Here is a 15,734-nt window from a genome sequence, read left to right as displayed (position 1 = left end):
GATGGAAAGGGTCAATATCGAGTGCCGTCATTGGTCGCCACTATGCCGCTCGGCTGCTATTGGTCTATTGCTGCAACGAGCTCCAAATCCTCCTATCATTCGTTCATTCGTGCAACAAGATTCGTTCATTCGTCGCCATTTTATTTGTTAAACTTGATTAACAAACAAAATGGCGGCTCCCTAGCGCTCCGTGAAAGACTTGTATCCAGCAGTTTATATATAGCCTCAATACTCTTTGACCCTAAACCTTCACATAACTAACCACAATTTCCCATCCCCAGGTGTAGTAGACCAGTCCCAATGCTACCACATGGAGCCTCCGCGCTACGAGGCGATGATGGAGCAGTGCCATCTGCCGGCGTGTCCGGAGACTAGAGGCAGCTACTGGTGGGTGGGGCCGTGGAGTGCGTGCTCGAGGGCTTGTCGGATGCCGGTATGTGTCAAGGATTTATGACTAGATTTTATGAATTTTATTTAAATATAATGAAAAACTATCACTGATGAACTGACAGCTAAATTTCGACTGGTCATTGTGCATTTTTTTTTCCAAAATCTATGTTCCTCGACAACAACTTTCTGGCCACCTTCGTATTAAAACATAGTTTATTTACTCTACGGTGTAATAAATAATTGGGCTACCATAACATAAAGGACACATAAATATATATTACATAAATTCCACCCCATCATAGAATTTTACTTTATTAACTACATACCTATTTTTTCCTTCCAGGGAGAAGAGCCCACGAAACAACGAAACGTTTACTGCGTAGACAAACGTATGAACAAGATCATCAACGACGCTGAATGCGACGCACAGACGCGACCAGTCGCCAACATCAAGTGTGCCGACGTCCCGCCTTGCTAAGGACAACCAAACCATCAACCTACAATATGGAAAAGTTACCAATAGAAGGAACTAAGCACTCTTTCTTACGCGATTCGTTCGAATCTATAGCTTCCTGCATGGAGAGTGTATTTTTTAACCGACTTCGAAAAAAAGAAGGCGAGTAAACGCTAATTTATATGGTGCGGGAGAGTCGCCATCTAGCGGTACGTAGCTGCACTAGCTCCGCGCCATACAAATTTAAATCGATTTTTACTGCTCGATCGGTTAAGAAAAACCTACAGCCCTCTGGAGAACACAAAAAGATTATATCGAACGTGGATCGGATAGTGAATTTCAAGTGATACGGACACTCATTTTGTGAAATCGGACGATTAAGAATGTATGTGAGACTGCATTGAGCAAGTGTTGTTTTGTATTGTCGTTTGTTTGAAATAAAAATAACCCATCGATAGATGTTACTGGTTTAAAGAGATACATTACAATATACGTACACTATTTACTGGTGGTTCTTTAGGAATGGTATTGATGTGTCAGATGACAATGCGAATCATTGTTAGAATGTTATAAGCATGGAAGTAATAATACAACAGGAATGCGCACTGCACCAAAAAAACGAGCCGACAGAGATAGTCAGCACGGAGCCCTCCATCTCTTTTTATTTTTGGTGACCATAATTTTAGGTAATTCATGAGACATCACTTCTAATCTATCATGTCGCGAATAGGTGTCGATGGTCTCCAAGTCAACTATTATTCGAATAATTCGATTGCAATGTAGGTACGAATGTATTTTGGTGATATGACAATTGAGTAAACAAATGGGGTGAGGGTAAAACTTGTATAGATGTGTTGTTGCAGCGCAAACTGCAATGTAATATTGATATGTTTTTTTCCCATATCAATTAGATATTCCCAAGGTTTGAACTAGCAACAACAATCTGTCTTTTTACCAAATTCTACTAAGATGGACTGGTTATAATTAGAGAGTTAGGATTGACATAAATAATAAGATGAGCGAAATCAAACAACACACATTATTATAATAAGTATAATACCTACAATGTATTTAACATTAAACGCAACTATGTTCCTAAAACGTGTTTACTCTGTGGGTGTTCCGTTTACATAGTCTAGTTGATGAAAATCATAAGATTTCAAAAAAAATATCTCACCCTAAGTGCTTCCGCCGGTTTTAAGCTTGATAAATTATCTTATAATACTCATATCTATCACCAAAAAAATCAACAGCTCATAACTCTTTACCAGCCTTATAAGATAACAGCCACAATAATACCTAATGATACTTAGGTATAAAATAAAACAAAAAGTTGAATGAAACAGGTCCTAATTAATGGAAAGTGATTCAAAAGTACGAATGAATGGTCACCCTAACCATAACGTCTCTCACAACAGTATAAACGTCATCCGTCATCTTGACAACTTCGGTCTTGTCGTAAAGTATTTAGAAAAACTACCAATATTTTTTATGAAATTATTATTCAATCAAATACCAAATATTTCATTAAAATTACATGTTTATAATGATTTATTATAAATTTGTTTTTGAAAATGATATGATATACAGTAGTCTATGAGTTAATTTAATAATTTTTTTGCATAGCTCTCTTCGTACAAAATCTACTAAAGATTACACAACTAAATCCTGGCAATTGTTAGAAAGAGAGGAAGGGCTCTGTGGTAACCCTCTCTATCGGCTCGCGGCCTCTTTCACTTCAAATATAAATCTTAAGGTGAATTCGTTAGGTCTATTTTTGTTTGCATCATTTTGGTGAGTGCGCATTCCTGTTGTATTATTACTTCCATGGTTATAAGTTTGTTGGTTGCCAGTAAAGTACCATAACATTGGTCCATGGCGATTGTAAATCGGTGGTGATACGCGAATCTCGCAAAATACATAATTCAATGCTCTTTATTACCACATACTGCCATATAATTAAGTAATGCCTAGTATCTGTAGTTCCCGCTTAGCTTTTAACACAAATATCTAACTTTAACTTTACTGTACGGTGTATGTAATTATTGGAAAATGTGCAACTCTGCAGTTACGTTGTAAGTACTAATAAAATTTGGACCAAAAATATGTTTAGAATTCAAATTCGCGTTGCCATAATTACTACTGCCAATATGACATGTATTATGTAAGTAATTTAAAATATTCACACTAGAGTTACGTAACATTTTTATATACAACTCATTTTTAATTATACATAAATTGTATTTCGAGCACACACAAGATCTTTAATAAAGATCCTATTTATTATCCAATAGGTATAAATTTGTATCAACATTAAATACGTATAGACTATTATTTACTGCAATTAAATCAGCTAGTCAATGGTATGTTAAAATGAAGCACTTTGTATAATAAGAATGGTTTAACATAACGTTCTCAGTTCTGACCATAGGCTAACGTAATTATGTTTAAGCCTGCTTTTAATTATCTGCATTTGGTATGAAATAGTGCGATAAATTCTGTATTTCTGACTGTTTAATCTTCAGAAAGCAAGTGCTAGACAAAACCTAACAATGTAGTATTAGATTTAGTGGTATTGTAGCGTGGTATTAAATTTGTCGTACATATTACTGTAGAAAACTTAAAAATATACTTTCTTTTTACTCACTCAACTTTCAAAATGAGGGAAACCGGAACAAAGTTTGGTTTTAATTTATATATTTGAAGATTCTGATAGTTCTACAAGTGATTACGCATAATTTTAAATTATTTTTTATGCCTATTTTTATATTATAAAATAATATTTTGTAAAATAAACTTCACTGATGAATCCGTTCTAAGACTCATCAGATAGATAGGGTCAATCAATTGATACACAATTTTAAGTTCTATCCTCGCTTATATGTATAAAAATATTTAATCTTCGTATAATATTGTGACTATGCATAAAATTGTGTATGAAATTCGATATGGCAATAAAATCGTGCATTGTTTAAAAATACTGTTTTATTTTACCTTATCAAATAACACATATACTCACCCATTATAGTATATATATTTTATGAATGTATGTACCTAGGTGGGAATTTTCTTAGCAAACTAATATTTCGATTGTTATAAGTACTAAACGTTATCCTGGACTGAAAGTAAATGCATAAATAGGTATTTAAAGTTATATATTGTTTTTCTTAAATTGCACAAGTATGACTTAGACAATATAAATGCTAGTTCCTTCGACACATAGAAAATAATGAGACCAATTTATAAAACCAAAAAGGGCCAAAAATTTGAGATTCACATAATACTGCCATTAATTTTAATTACACAACATCACTATAATTAATCACCATTACACAATAGACACCAAATGTATTTAAAATGCAGTTTGTTTCTGCAATGGCCAAATACTCAGACACCATGTATCTTGTCCAATATATTCATGCTAAAATAGACCGATTTAAATCTAAATTAAACCCCTTGCGTTTGCAAAAACGCATTCACAGTTCCATCACAAATGAACATAAAAAATATATCACATAGAGACGACAATAAGTATACATAGGTAGTTTACCTTTTCATTGCGTTAACGCACGTTTAGTAATTCTTCTTCATAGAATAAAAATAAAAAAATATAAAATTAATGAACTTAAACTTACTTGTAACTGCTAATTCTTATTTAGGTTCTAAACTACTTTTCTTTTTCACCATTAGCGCCTTTTTTCTTCTGTAATTAATATGAAACATGCAATAGTTAGTGTTATATAAAGTTCATGTACTATTTTCAGTTGCTTAGCTTGCGTAAGAAGTCTTTTCGGTAGCGAAATATTACATTAGAACTGTAATTCAATAGCTAAATGGATGGATAATATTATATTTTTATAAAACAAATGCACAGCATTGAACGTCTAACCATAACGTGCTAATCGTCATACGCACCATGTGGGCTACTGAGTACGAAGTTGCCGAGAGCTGTCACGCAATAAGCTGCCGTTACACGGGTTCGTTATCGACATAGATAGTCACTATATTCTATTCGCCATAAATACGGCGCTGTGATTGGTGGAACGCACATTAAAAGTGTTTATCGACGTCGATAACGAACCCGTGTAGCGGTCGCAGGACATTTAATGCAGCAGCGCAGGACATTTCCTTTTCATGACGTTAAGAGGGACTTTCGCAGCCGTTCTAAAATCGCTCCACCCACCTTATTATCCTTGCTCCTGTGGTCTCCGTTCTTGGAGCGCGACTTCTCGAGCTCCGTGTGCAGCGCGGCCAGCTCGGCCGTCAGCTCGCCTTGCACTGCGCGCAGCCGCTCCACCTCGATCAGCACCTCCGCCTTGTCTTTCACTGGAATTGAGGAAGAAAACCAAGTGAAACTTTGGCAGCACCAGTGTGCCTTTTTGGTTCTGACCTATTACATTACGGGGGAGAAAAAATGGCGACTGAACCAACCAATTAGAGCTGGGGAATTAGGCACAGTCGCCTAAGGCGCCATCTGTAATTAGCTTTTAGTTTTTCTCCCCATTGCGGAGGCAGATTGGTGAAATTACGGAACAGGGACCCTACTGGGACATATGTCTTTCACTGGAACCAGATGGTGAAGTTGTAGAAGAGGAATGAAATGAGCATCCAGTAAACCTAAAGCGTTGTGGAGAAAGTGATGGGTAGTGCAATAAACTGACACAGTTTTTGAGAAGTATGAGCTGAACTTACACCAGTCTCTTAAATGTTAATCATTACAAAGAATCTTCCTTCTATTCTACTTTGAACATAAATTTAAATCATAATGGTAGTTACCGGTATTACATATTAACATAAATTGTTATCTTTGTTCTCATGTTAATCAGTAAGTGCATAAATAACTCTACATATAAATTACAAATATGAAGGTATAACTTACTTTCTCCTTGCCCTAAGATGTTGCAGAGTTTTTTATTCCTAGATTTAACTGTAAAAAGTTCTGTTTTCAGCACGGTAATTTCTTCATGCAGATCAGCTATTTCTTTGTCTTTTTTCTCCAAGGCCTCAGCATATTGTACCCTTGTGATTATTTCATTGGACAGGGGTTTGCAATTCCTCACTCTGTCATTAATTTTGTCTTTCAAAAGTTCATTCTTAGTCTCATCCTTGACTCTCTCAAAGAATTCTGTGTCTTTGTCGGGAGATTTTGGTGTGTCCGTGGGGTCCTTTTCATTCACATGGTTTACTGAAAGATTAACAATTTCTTGATTAAAACTCTTTAATTACATACAACTTTCTTTACAGCCTGCACCTTTACTCATCTGAATTATTAATCTAAATAAAATGACTCACTTTTAGGCTCTTCTCCGGACACCATGTCATTGAACTGGTCCAAACTCATGACATTCTTCTTCTTCTGCTTCTTGTTGCCGGCCTTATCTTGATCTTTCTTCTGAGTTTCAGCCTCCTTCTTAAACAACTTGTAAACTTCTTTCTTCTGCTCAAAATCAAGCTTGGAGAGCAGTATAGCCTAGAAATTTAAATAACTCTCTCAACACAACTGCTCATAGTACACGTACTGATCGCATGTTTGCAAAATCATATTAAAAAAAAAAATAATGTCCTAAACAAATATGCCGATCAGGTTGAAAACCTTTCAAATATGACATGAAATTATTTAAGTCTCATGTGAAATGGGTGGTCAGAGGTGTGTTGAGAGTGTCTAGAGACTAATAAAGAGTAGAAGTTTAGTGGGTGGTCTAAAGATATCTCACCTGTTGCAGTTCATCCTCGTAGTGACCATCCACCAGTTGTTCATCCTTCTGTCTCCACTGCTCCCACTGCTCGGCGGGCTTCTGGTTTCCCTTACCCTTCTTCTTCTTGCTTGCACCAGCAGTCTACAAATAAATAAATGATTGATAATAAAAAAATTGTTAAATGGTATCTTGCTGATAATAATTGCCTGATGACAGCACTTCAGCTTTGTCTAAAGTAGAGTTTGCAAAGTAGTTGACCAGCTAGAACACAGTTCACTCTTCAGGCATGAACAAATAATGACCATCAGAGAATCCAGAGGGTAGATAGTAGGTAGTGATCCTTGTTAGAGTCCCACAAGCTCTTGTATGCCTATGTTAAGGCTCACACTCATTTTACCTCAATCATAATTATGTTTGTAGGGCTACCTATAGCCTTTTGTACAGTTTTACATTTGAAATATTCACATTTGCATTTCATGTAAGTCCGAAGTGTTATGTTTTGAGGGAAGGCAACAAAATTTTCATTTTTATGTATGTGCACTTTTTCATAAGAAAAGGCAACAAAAGAAGTGTTTACATACACAGGAGTAAACTTACCGGAGCTTTATTGCCGGTGTTGGCCTTTTTAGCATTAGCTTCCGGCTTCTTGGAGGCGCCGGCGGCGGCTTTGGGCTTGGCTTTCTTAGATTTCTGGGCCTGCGGCGGCTGATCTTCAATGTCATCCTCGATCACCAAGCCGGCAAACCTCGACTGAACCACAAGAGCAGCCATTTTCGATACTTTGTAACTGTAAAATCACCTGTAGATAAATTACTTTGTGTAAGTAAATAATGCATATTCTTTGATGAATCCGATTAATTTAGGGGCGACGGAACAAAAGAAATTCGTTAGAATATAATCAGAAACTAATCGGAAACAAAATGCAATGTTCCGTATGTTACGATAGTAATTGTTTCTTTTGGTTGATATAATACAGCCAAACTACCTAAAATATAATTGGAATAATTTAGATACTAACAGGAACTTGTTATTATGAGTTGTTTCAGTTCTTACAGCACGAAAACCTTTATTTTTGTTTGCGTTTACGATAGCGGTAGAAAACTTGAAAACACTGATGAACGAATGATAATCTAATATGGCAACCGGAAACTCAATTGAATGACAGCAATCAATCAATGCCGGACTATTCTGTGTCTACTACCAGTGCCTCATTTAGAGGCAAGTAGTAAGTACAGTAAAACAGCCTGGCAAAGAAGTATCGGTATGATGATGTCATTAGCGTGGTTTTTCAATGGCAATGAACGGGCCCGAGCTCGATGGACTGAAGTTGTCAAAAACAGCTGTTACGTTATTTTGGCGCGCAACTAACTTATAAGTATAACCGTAGTCCGTAAAGCGTAAACAAATTTCTTATTTTATTTTAAAACAATGAAATTGCAATGTTTAGTTGAAGTAGTGAATAGGCAACACACAGCTTTAAACATACGATCCAGTGGGAAGTACTTAAAATCCACGTTAGCTCTTGGAAAGGAACCGAAATGTGCGACCGACTATTTCATCATACACTTCTCAACGGTAAACAAGTCAGGGCTCAAATACAAAGTTAAAAGCATAAAGCAAGTGTTCGTGAAGTGTTTGAATGAAGGTAAAGCGACTATCCGCTTCGAGGATCCAACGCATGACTTGTGTATCAAGTGTGAAGTGATACAGTTGAAATGTTTTATGAGGTTACTGAAGTCTTGTATCACGGGAGACACAAAGGGTTTGCAGCTAACGAATTTGTCGAACATCAGCGTGACGGGTAAAGATGTGGCGCCGACGAAACTGGTGGTCCGAGACCGGAGTGAGTTCCCCGCTAAGGGCCTCCCACGGACCCTGGAGTCTCTCTACCTGAGTGATCTGAAGCTGTGCAACTTCAGGAGAGATATACTGCTGCTGCGACAGCTAGTTGTGTTGGATCTCAGCAACAATGAGATAGAGAAAATACCTCCAGAATTTGGTAAGAATCACATGATTGTAAATATGAAACATGTTAGCCAGGCTTGGTGAAATTAATTTTATAATAAATGGTGAAAGTCTGAGTTCTGGTGCTGCATATCATCATCACCAGCTCACAATTGTCTACTTCTGCACATAGGCCCCTAGAGCAACACAACACTGTCGAGGTGTCTTTATGTTTATTGTTTATATGCCTCCGTCCAGCTTCATTTACCTGAGCATGATCAATTAGATTATTAAAATAATTCCTAATTTTGTTTACTTATCTTACTTTCAGGCCGGATGCCCAGATTATCTGAATTGTATTTGGCAAACAACCAAATTGGAAACAAAGGAGAAGTTGATTGGAAGTGGCTGTTGGGTCCACAGGTAAATATAAATTTTAGTTATTAGCTGGAACTGCATGAGCTGTGTTATTACAGAATTTTAATTCAAATCCATATTTGCACATAGGTAAGGGTTTTTACTTAAGTCAGTCATACTTAATTTAACTAACTTTTAATAGCTCTACATTTAGTTTTGGCTGCTTGAAAAAAATCTTCAACACTTCATTACTAATCACATAGTTCTAACTTCTATTTTCCAGATAACAAAGACACTGAAACTGCTTGATATAAGTGGAAACAAATTAGGACACCTTCCAAAAGCTATATGGAAGCTACAGAAATTAGTAACTCTGAAACTGGATAATAATGTTTTGAAAAAGCTGCCAGCTACACTGGGTCGCTTAAATACATTGAGGTAAATAAGTAATTAAAAAAAATGCTTATACACAAAGTATAACATGTTGTACAGACAGATTATATAGCAAAGAAAAGGAACATTAGATCAAAATGAATTCCCTTCTTGCATAATTAGTTATTCTTAAATTCTTTTGTCTCTACTGGCATAAAGTAATTATATTGTTTGTCTATTATCTTGGTTACAATACAAAATATTTGAAGAAGATGAAGCTCAAACCCATTAACTGTATAATTTCAGATACCTAACAATATCTCGGAATGAGCTGGAAACTCTTCCATGCAGCCTGCTCCAGTGCAGACTGGAATCCCTGGACCTCTCCACAAACAACTTTCATCATCAGGAACAAATACCAACTGCCATCAAACATTCCCCATGGGACTTTTACGTTAACAGCCTTGTGCATGTCTCTTCAAAAGTGGTTTTGAAAAACAAACTTTACTATGCTCCAAATATAATCCCATGGACTCTAGTAGAGTTTCTAGATAATGCGAATATGTGCGTTTGTGGGGCCCCGGTCGTGAATGATATTTTATCTATAAGGAAGTCATTTGAATTGAAAGACTATTTTAGGATGGTTGTGTTTGATAACAATAGGAATAGCACTGTTAGCTTCGAATGTTACCTTTGCTCACAGAAGTGTTATTCGAAAATTATTAAAGGTGTATAGTGTGTGTTTTGTGATATGTTAAATGAAATAAAGACTGCTATTTATGTACATAAAACCTTTATTTTATAAAATTTATTGCGATATACATTGCTCTTATAAGTAAATTAATTGAAGCCCTTCAATTCCCATTTGACGTCCGGGATCACCGGCGCTATTCTGAGATGAGCATCTGAAAGAAAAAAAATGCATTATAATCTAACTACTTTCGCATATTAGCTTTTCAATTCCATACTACGATATTGATATAAAATATAAAAATGAAGATGAGATAACCATTTAGAAACGTTTCTTTTTTCATGGTGTTTTCCGTAGTTTCTTATATGTACTAAGTACCTAAAGTTTATTTTCTATTTCATGGCCATTTATGGACATTCGAAACGCAATATTCTATAAACTATGTACTATTATATATCAAATATCTGCCAGAATGAAATGCTTTGAATCGCGATGGTTGGATAATCAAAAGAAGAGTTTTTCGACAGCAGTTGGAAAAAATTAAGAATGTTTCTTACCAAGTGAAGCAATTCCTTGAGGCGTAACACTGAAGCCCTCTGGAACATTCCGCGCCGCTATCTCGGCATTCGTGGCCTCCAGCACCAGATCACTCGTCCATATGTCCTTGAAACTATCCTTCATGTCTTTCAGGAGGTTCTGCAAGCTTCTCTGGAAAATAAAAAGTGGAAAATGTAAAAATACAGGGTTTGAACTAGATCTGGTTATCATTGGTGAGGCTGGAATAGGAGATGTGTAAGAATATCTATTACTATAGGCAGAATATTTGTTAGTCTCGAGCAGCTACTGGCTAACAGGCAAGTAATGATATAAGGTGCATACAAATGCAAACGATGGTAAGATTATGTCTCGAATTTCAAAGTAGACTTTGAAAAACTAACCTGCAATACAAAAGTTTCCTTGTCACACTCGAAACAGCTGAGTGCTAGGCAGAGCTCCCTCACTTGAAGTCTCAAGTCGAAGGCAGATTTCACCAGATTGTGGAGAGCTATCACCAAGCCCACGTCTTCATACTGAGATCCTTCCTTGCAAGAGGCTACTTTTCTTTCGTGCTTCCTTCGGTTCTTACTGGATCGGAATGTGCGACTGAAATGCAATTTCATTCAATATTATATGCTGCATGTCAAATACTGGTGAGATGAGAATAAATTATAGTGATGTCATCTAAGTATAGGTACAGTTAAAATATGTGTCGTATGTTTTGCTGTTTATTACTGTAAAAACGATGAGATTGTTGTTACTTTTCTATTATATTTTCAAGCGAGTTATTGTGAAGGAACTGACTAGCTAATGTAATGTATATTTTAACTAAATTATCATCATAACAATACCTATTTGATAAAACCCACTGTCTAGATCTAATAAACATTTGGAACTGCAATTACCTAGAACTCCTAGATGTAGTCGATGCTAAAGTGCTTCCCGCATCAGAATACAAATCACTGTCCTTATTCGCGTATGAGGCATCGTAATCTTCGAAAGGCGTTTGTTTCTTTGTCTCCCGAACCACTTGGAGCCTGTCCCTTTGCTTTATAAAAGTTGTCTTGTAGGATTCTATTTGTTGTTGCGTATTGTTGAATTCAGCCATTATTGCCGGTAGTATTAGTTCGTCTGAAATGGTTTAAATTACCGTTTAAAGTTACCGTGTAAGTACATACTATAGGTAAGTTGAATAAAGAGCCTAAAATATGGTCATCAAAATTAAAAATAATTTAGGCTAACAACCTCGAAACAAATTAAGAAGCTAAGAAATAGAAGGAAGAAAGGCTTACTTATATATTTTATAAACTATACTAAAGTAAATACATACTTTTCAAATTATCTTTTCCGAATTGAGAGCATAGCCTTAGAGCGGTCTTGTAACAACCAAACGTTACTGCATGTTTTATTGTATCTTCAGGGTCGTCAGTGTATCGCTCTAGCACAGTTAGTGCTTCTTGACTTCTATTGTTATCCTTCAATCCTTCAAAAAGTTCACTGAAATAAAAGGAAATTATTAGCATATACTCATGGATGTTTTTAATAGGGTCATCAATCAATATTTAAGATTATCTTTCTCAAAAAATATACATTACATACCGACACAACTGTAGTCGCTGTTCTTTAGGCCAGTCTTCAGTCAATTCGATTGCCAATTCCCATTCTAAATCTTCTTTGAAACATTCAATTGCTTTCTCATAGTTTTTCGATCTTCTATAAATTATGCCAGCTTCCGTATATTGTTTTTCTAGTTTTAAGAATAATCCATAATCATCAGACACTTGCTTGTATATCTCATCCTCTGGCTTGAAAAGTTCTAAGCATTTTCTGTACAAGCTATGATACTTTACAAAACTTCTTAATTCTTCGTGTTTGTCTGGTCCACAGGCGGCTAAGCAATCTACTGCTCTATCGAATCGCTTGAGTCGTTTATTAATAGTAAACCTTTTATAATTTTCTTCCATTTCATTAAGCTCGTTAAGCATAGGTATATACTCTTTTGGGTCTTTCTGAGACTTGTTGGCTACTAACAACACCAAGTCGAAGTCATACATTCCGAGAGCAATGTCAAACAGATTACTAACATCAACCATGTATAGTAGGTACTTGAGCGCTTCATCTGAACCCACTGGTAGTTTAGAACCAGCTGATTCTTGTTCCTTCAGCTTTTTTACAACTGACAATGCATTCTCCAAATCTACCACAGTGTTTTTCTTAACGTAGGTTGTAATCAGTGGTAATATTTTGTTCTCTTTATCTTGTATGTTTTCTAGATGTGTTCTAATAATATCACAAATTCTTTGAATTTTGGTATCAGATCCGTTTGTAGTTTTGCCGTTATTGTAACTAGTAGCATACATGGTTTTGGTTACATCAAGATTTTCCAAGTCTGATAAGAAGAGGCTCAACCAAGAATTATTCTTTATGCTGTTTAAGAATACATGAATGTTATTCAGGAATTTCTCAGGGTCATGGTCGTAAATCAGATTCAAGTTTATCCTTTGCTTCCTCATTAGGTCAAAAGCTTCAAAGTATTTCAAATCACTCAAATAGTCACCAATGATCTTCAAAGACAGCGGACGTGGTTGTATCGCTTCTAGATTACCTCTAGGTAATTGGAAAACGGTTCTCGTGTCTTGTGCTACTGCAATCACTAATTTAGCTCCTGTTTCAATTTTCCTTTTGTATACTTTAGGCGAATCATTTTTCTGATAGTCCTTGAGAGCGTCCAAACCATCTTTACTTAATTCAACACAAAGTAGCAAGTGTTTCAGAGTTGTAGTCAGTAAAAGGAAATGGCTATGAACAAAGTATGAGCTGATATTGCTCAAGACTTTTGTGTCATTTATGTACAGGTTACCTTTGAGTGAAAGGCCAATAAATTGTAGGTCATCATCTACAGCAAGCACTGAGAATTTTGGACACAATTCATTGGATAACTGAATTCCTATTTCATTACAGTTTTTTTCTAATCCACAAACGTATGTAAATACTTCATTTGAATCTGTATTAACATAAACAACTTTCTTATCAGTTGGATGCGATTGTATTCCTGTGATTGAAACAGCAGAGTAGTCCTGTGTATTAGTTACAGTAAGACTGTCCGAGAGTTTAAACTCTATCAAATTATGTTTGTTTGTAAAATCTTCTGCATAGTCTAAGCTTGCACACATAACAGTATCATCTGCCATCCAAAACCAACTATATTTTTGGAATGGAAAATTGTACTTGTCTATTGCAATAGTTTTGCTCACTTTATATTGCAGGGGAAATTTATTAGTCAGCTGGTAAAATACCAGCTTATTGTCACATGTACAGGCAAAAAAACTATTAGGATCTGTATCTCCCAGTTTTGGCGCAAAATGTATTGAATTGACAAAAGTGTCTAATTCAATTTCAAAGGCTGCCATTGGTGGAGGCACAACTGTTTGTCTGAAGCCAGTTACAAGTATTTTGTTTCCATCTATGACTGCTACAACTGCATTGTCATCAATACTGGTTCCAACACTGTGATCAATGGTCCACATCCAAGAATATGAGTAGTGTTCTCCAGATGTAAGGTACACATGCAAGGTTTTATTATGATTCACATCAAAGTCATTATCCCAAATAATCTTGGACACTTTTTGCCCAGGGTTGAATGTCAGCACTTGTTTCAAGTACCAGTGATAATTGCCAGTTGTGTACAGCATTATTCTCTGTGTATTATCTGTTGTGTCAAAGCATTGTATGGCCAAGATCTCTGAGTCAGAATTCCAAGTAATATCCTCTACTTCAGTAGTGTTACTGATTGGTAGTGTGAATCCTCCATGCTTCAAACCATTCTTTTCAAAGAAAGAAATGTCATACTTATCAGGGAACTTTTGTGTTGTGGTGATTACATTACCGCTGGGCCTCCAACAGAGCTGTGACTGGAGTCCGGGTTGTTTCTCACTTGTGTACTGTAGCTGTCCCTCTCTGTCAAATACTTTAAACCTTCGTAGACCATCCTGAGTGAATCCCACAGCATATAATTGGCCGTCTCCTCGCCAGGTGATCTTTACAATTTCGTCAGCTGCATTGGGATCTGTAAAATGTATTATAATTAATTTACTGTGTGTTTGAAACAGACTCAATTTTCATATTATTTACTAAATTTTTTTTGTTGAATTCATTTCAACAGAAGAAAATTGATCAAGCTTTTGGGTAACTAAACATGTTTATGTCTAAGTGTAGTGTCTAAAACAAAGTTCTTACCAGCATTAACTTCAGTTTTAGCTTTGGCAGCCTGTTTCCCCTCGGATCCATGGAACTGTGTTTCCTTCTTTCCCCAGCCTACAGTTATAAATTGTTTTTCCCCAAATCCTTGGTCAAGTAGATTCACTTCATTGATTGGATCATAGGTACAAGACATCAGAATTGTGTTAAATGATTTTGTCACCAATACTAGAAGCTCTTGATCTGGACTCCATTCCATTGCCTGAAAATTTTAATAAAATAAATAGTTAGATTTGCAGATTTATTAATATAATTTATTTCAAATACCAAGTTATTGATAATTCTTCAATATCACAGAATAGTAATCCACTGCTGCACAAAGGCATCTCCAAAAGAGATACTCTGTCCTCACCTTACCTACAAACAACTCATCTAAAGTCACTGGCCCAGTGGCCATGATAATGGTCACCTCACACTAAGTTAGGTACTTAAATTATGAACTTTTTTGGACTTGGCAAATGCTTTTTATAGTTATACTCAGCTGTGAAGAGTCGGAAATATACTATATTACTCACCAGTAAGCCATCCTCACAGGCACCAACTAAGTCACAGCTGCTACCATCTTCACTGACATAAAACAACTCGCCATTGCCAAAGCCCGCGCACCATCCCGCCGACAGCGATAAATATGTCACGTTCACTGGACTATTGTCCGAGGAAACCAACTCGGAAAGATCCTTGCTCCAGTTAAACACACCATTCTCATCGAAGTTACTAACAGAGAGGTTATGTGAAATTACGCTGGTCGTGACGGTTCGCGAATTATTGCCGCGGCACACCAAGAAGTTTTCTTCATGGCTTCCTTGAAATCTAGTCACTTTTGTTTGAAATATTGCTAGGTTCCTCATTGTTAAAGAAACCAGGAACCACGTTTAATATTTCAAAAAAATTATCAAATACAAACAAAATTTAACATTTCATTTAACTGTCAGTGTGAAGTGTGCTGTTAATGTCAACTGCCATTTTAGCCACATGACGGAAAGAGCACAGATTATTATTGTAGAATGGGCTATGTCCGAAAAAATTCAACAACGCT

The 15,734-nt window shown here is 36.2% G+C and overlaps 4 protein-coding genes across 5 annotated transcripts in view; 2 read left to right on the top strand and 2 right to left on the bottom strand.

Annotated features, from left to right (window-relative positions):
- The window catches only part of LOC105385429 (A disintegrin and metalloproteinase with thrombospondin motifs 7), a 92,378-nt gene extending 90,968 nt beyond the window's left edge, over positions 1-1,410 (top strand). For both annotated transcript variants that reach the window (XM_048628605.1, XM_048628606.1), the window contains exons 18-19: positions 282-433; positions 734-1,410. In XM_048628605.1, the coding sequence (XP_048484562.1) occupies positions 282-433; positions 734-868 (287 nt within the window). In that variant the 3' untranslated portion in view covers positions 869-1,410. The remainder of the gene's footprint in view (positions 1-281; positions 434-733) is intronic.
- A 2,572-nt stretch (positions 1,411-3,982) lies between these two features.
- LOC105385409 (G kinase-anchoring protein 1) lies at positions 3,983-7,658 on the bottom strand. Its single transcript, XM_011555787.3, has 7 exons — positions 7,559-7,658; positions 7,138-7,327; positions 6,559-6,681; positions 6,137-6,314; positions 5,724-6,029; positions 5,028-5,170; positions 3,983-4,547 (listed from the first exon to the last, which is right to left on the bottom strand). The coding sequence occupies exons 2-7, from the start codon at positions 7,309-7,311 to the stop codon at positions 4,512-4,514; spliced, it is 960 nt and encodes a 319-aa protein (XP_011554089.1). The 5' UTR covers positions 7,312-7,327; positions 7,559-7,658; the 3' UTR covers positions 3,983-4,511.
- LOC105385408 (leucine-rich repeat protein soc-2 homolog) lies at positions 7,333-9,998 on the top strand. The gene is made up of 4 exons (XM_011555784.3): positions 7,333-8,539; positions 8,816-8,907; positions 9,125-9,279; positions 9,520-9,998. Exons 1-4 carry the CDS (start codon positions 7,969-7,971, stop codon positions 9,947-9,949), a joined length of 1,248 nt encoding a protein of 415 aa, XP_011554086.3. The 5' UTR covers positions 7,333-7,968; the 3' UTR covers positions 9,950-9,998.
- On the bottom strand, positions 9,990-15,638 carry LOC105385407 (putative elongator complex protein 1). The gene is made up of 8 exons (XM_011555783.3): positions 15,214-15,638; positions 14,678-14,900; positions 12,041-14,507; positions 11,772-11,938; positions 11,347-11,572; positions 10,843-11,047; positions 10,462-10,612; positions 9,990-10,118 (listed from the first exon to the last, which is right to left on the bottom strand). Exons 1-8 carry the CDS (start codon positions 15,544-15,546, stop codon positions 10,054-10,056), a joined length of 3,837 nt encoding a protein of 1,278 aa, XP_011554085.3. The 5' UTR covers positions 15,547-15,638; the 3' UTR covers positions 9,990-10,053.
- Positions 15,639-15,734: the final 96 nt, after the last annotated feature.

This window comes from Plutella xylostella, chromosome 21 (assembly GCF_932276165.1).
Source record: "Plutella xylostella chromosome 21, ilPluXylo3.1, whole genome shotgun sequence".
In the NCBI taxonomy this organism is placed as follows: domain Eukaryota; kingdom Metazoa; phylum Arthropoda; class Insecta; order Lepidoptera; family Plutellidae; genus Plutella; species Plutella xylostella.
Note: the sequence above shows the minus strand (reverse complement) of the source record. Positions and strands in the feature narration are given on the sequence as shown.

Excerpts from the sequence above, each read along its gene's own strand:
- LOC105385408 (XM_011555784.3), top strand. The coding sequence starts at position 7,969 with ATGAAATTGCAATGTTTAGTTGAAGTAGTGAATAGGCAACACACAGCT. Across the intron at positions 8,540-8,815 it reads GAAAATACCTCCAGAATTTG|GCCGGATGCCCAGATTATCT; the intron begins GTAAGAATCACA and ends TCTTACTTTCAG. Across the intron at positions 8,908-9,124 it reads AGTGGCTGTTGGGTCCACAG|ATAACAAAGACACTGAAACT; the intron begins GTAAATATAAAT and ends TCTATTTTCCAG.
- LOC105385407 (XM_011555783.3), bottom strand. The coding sequence starts at position 15,546 with ATGAGGAACCTAGCAATATTTCAAACAAAAGTGACTAGATTTCAAGGA. Across the intron at positions 11,573-11,771 it reads CGGAAAAGATAATTTGAAAA|ACGAACTAATACTACCGGCA; the intron begins GTATGTATTTAC and ends AAACCATTTCAG. Across the intron at positions 11,048-11,346 it reads ACTACATCTAGGAGTTCTAG|TCGCACATTCCGATCCAGTA; the intron begins GTAATTGCAGTT and ends ATTGCATTTCAG.
- LOC105385409 (XM_011555787.3), bottom strand. The coding sequence starts at position 7,311 with ATGGCTGCTCTTGTGGTTCAGTCGAGGTTTGCCGGCTTGGTGATCGAG. Across the intron at positions 6,030-6,136 it reads GTCCGGAGAAGAGCCTAAAA|TAAACCATGTGAATGAAAAG; the intron begins GTGAGTCATTTT and ends TTAATCTTTCAG. Across the intron at positions 5,171-5,723 it reads CATCTTAGGGCAAGGAGAAA|TGAAAGACAAGGCGGAGGTG; the intron begins GTAAGTTATACC and ends CCTCAATTCCAG.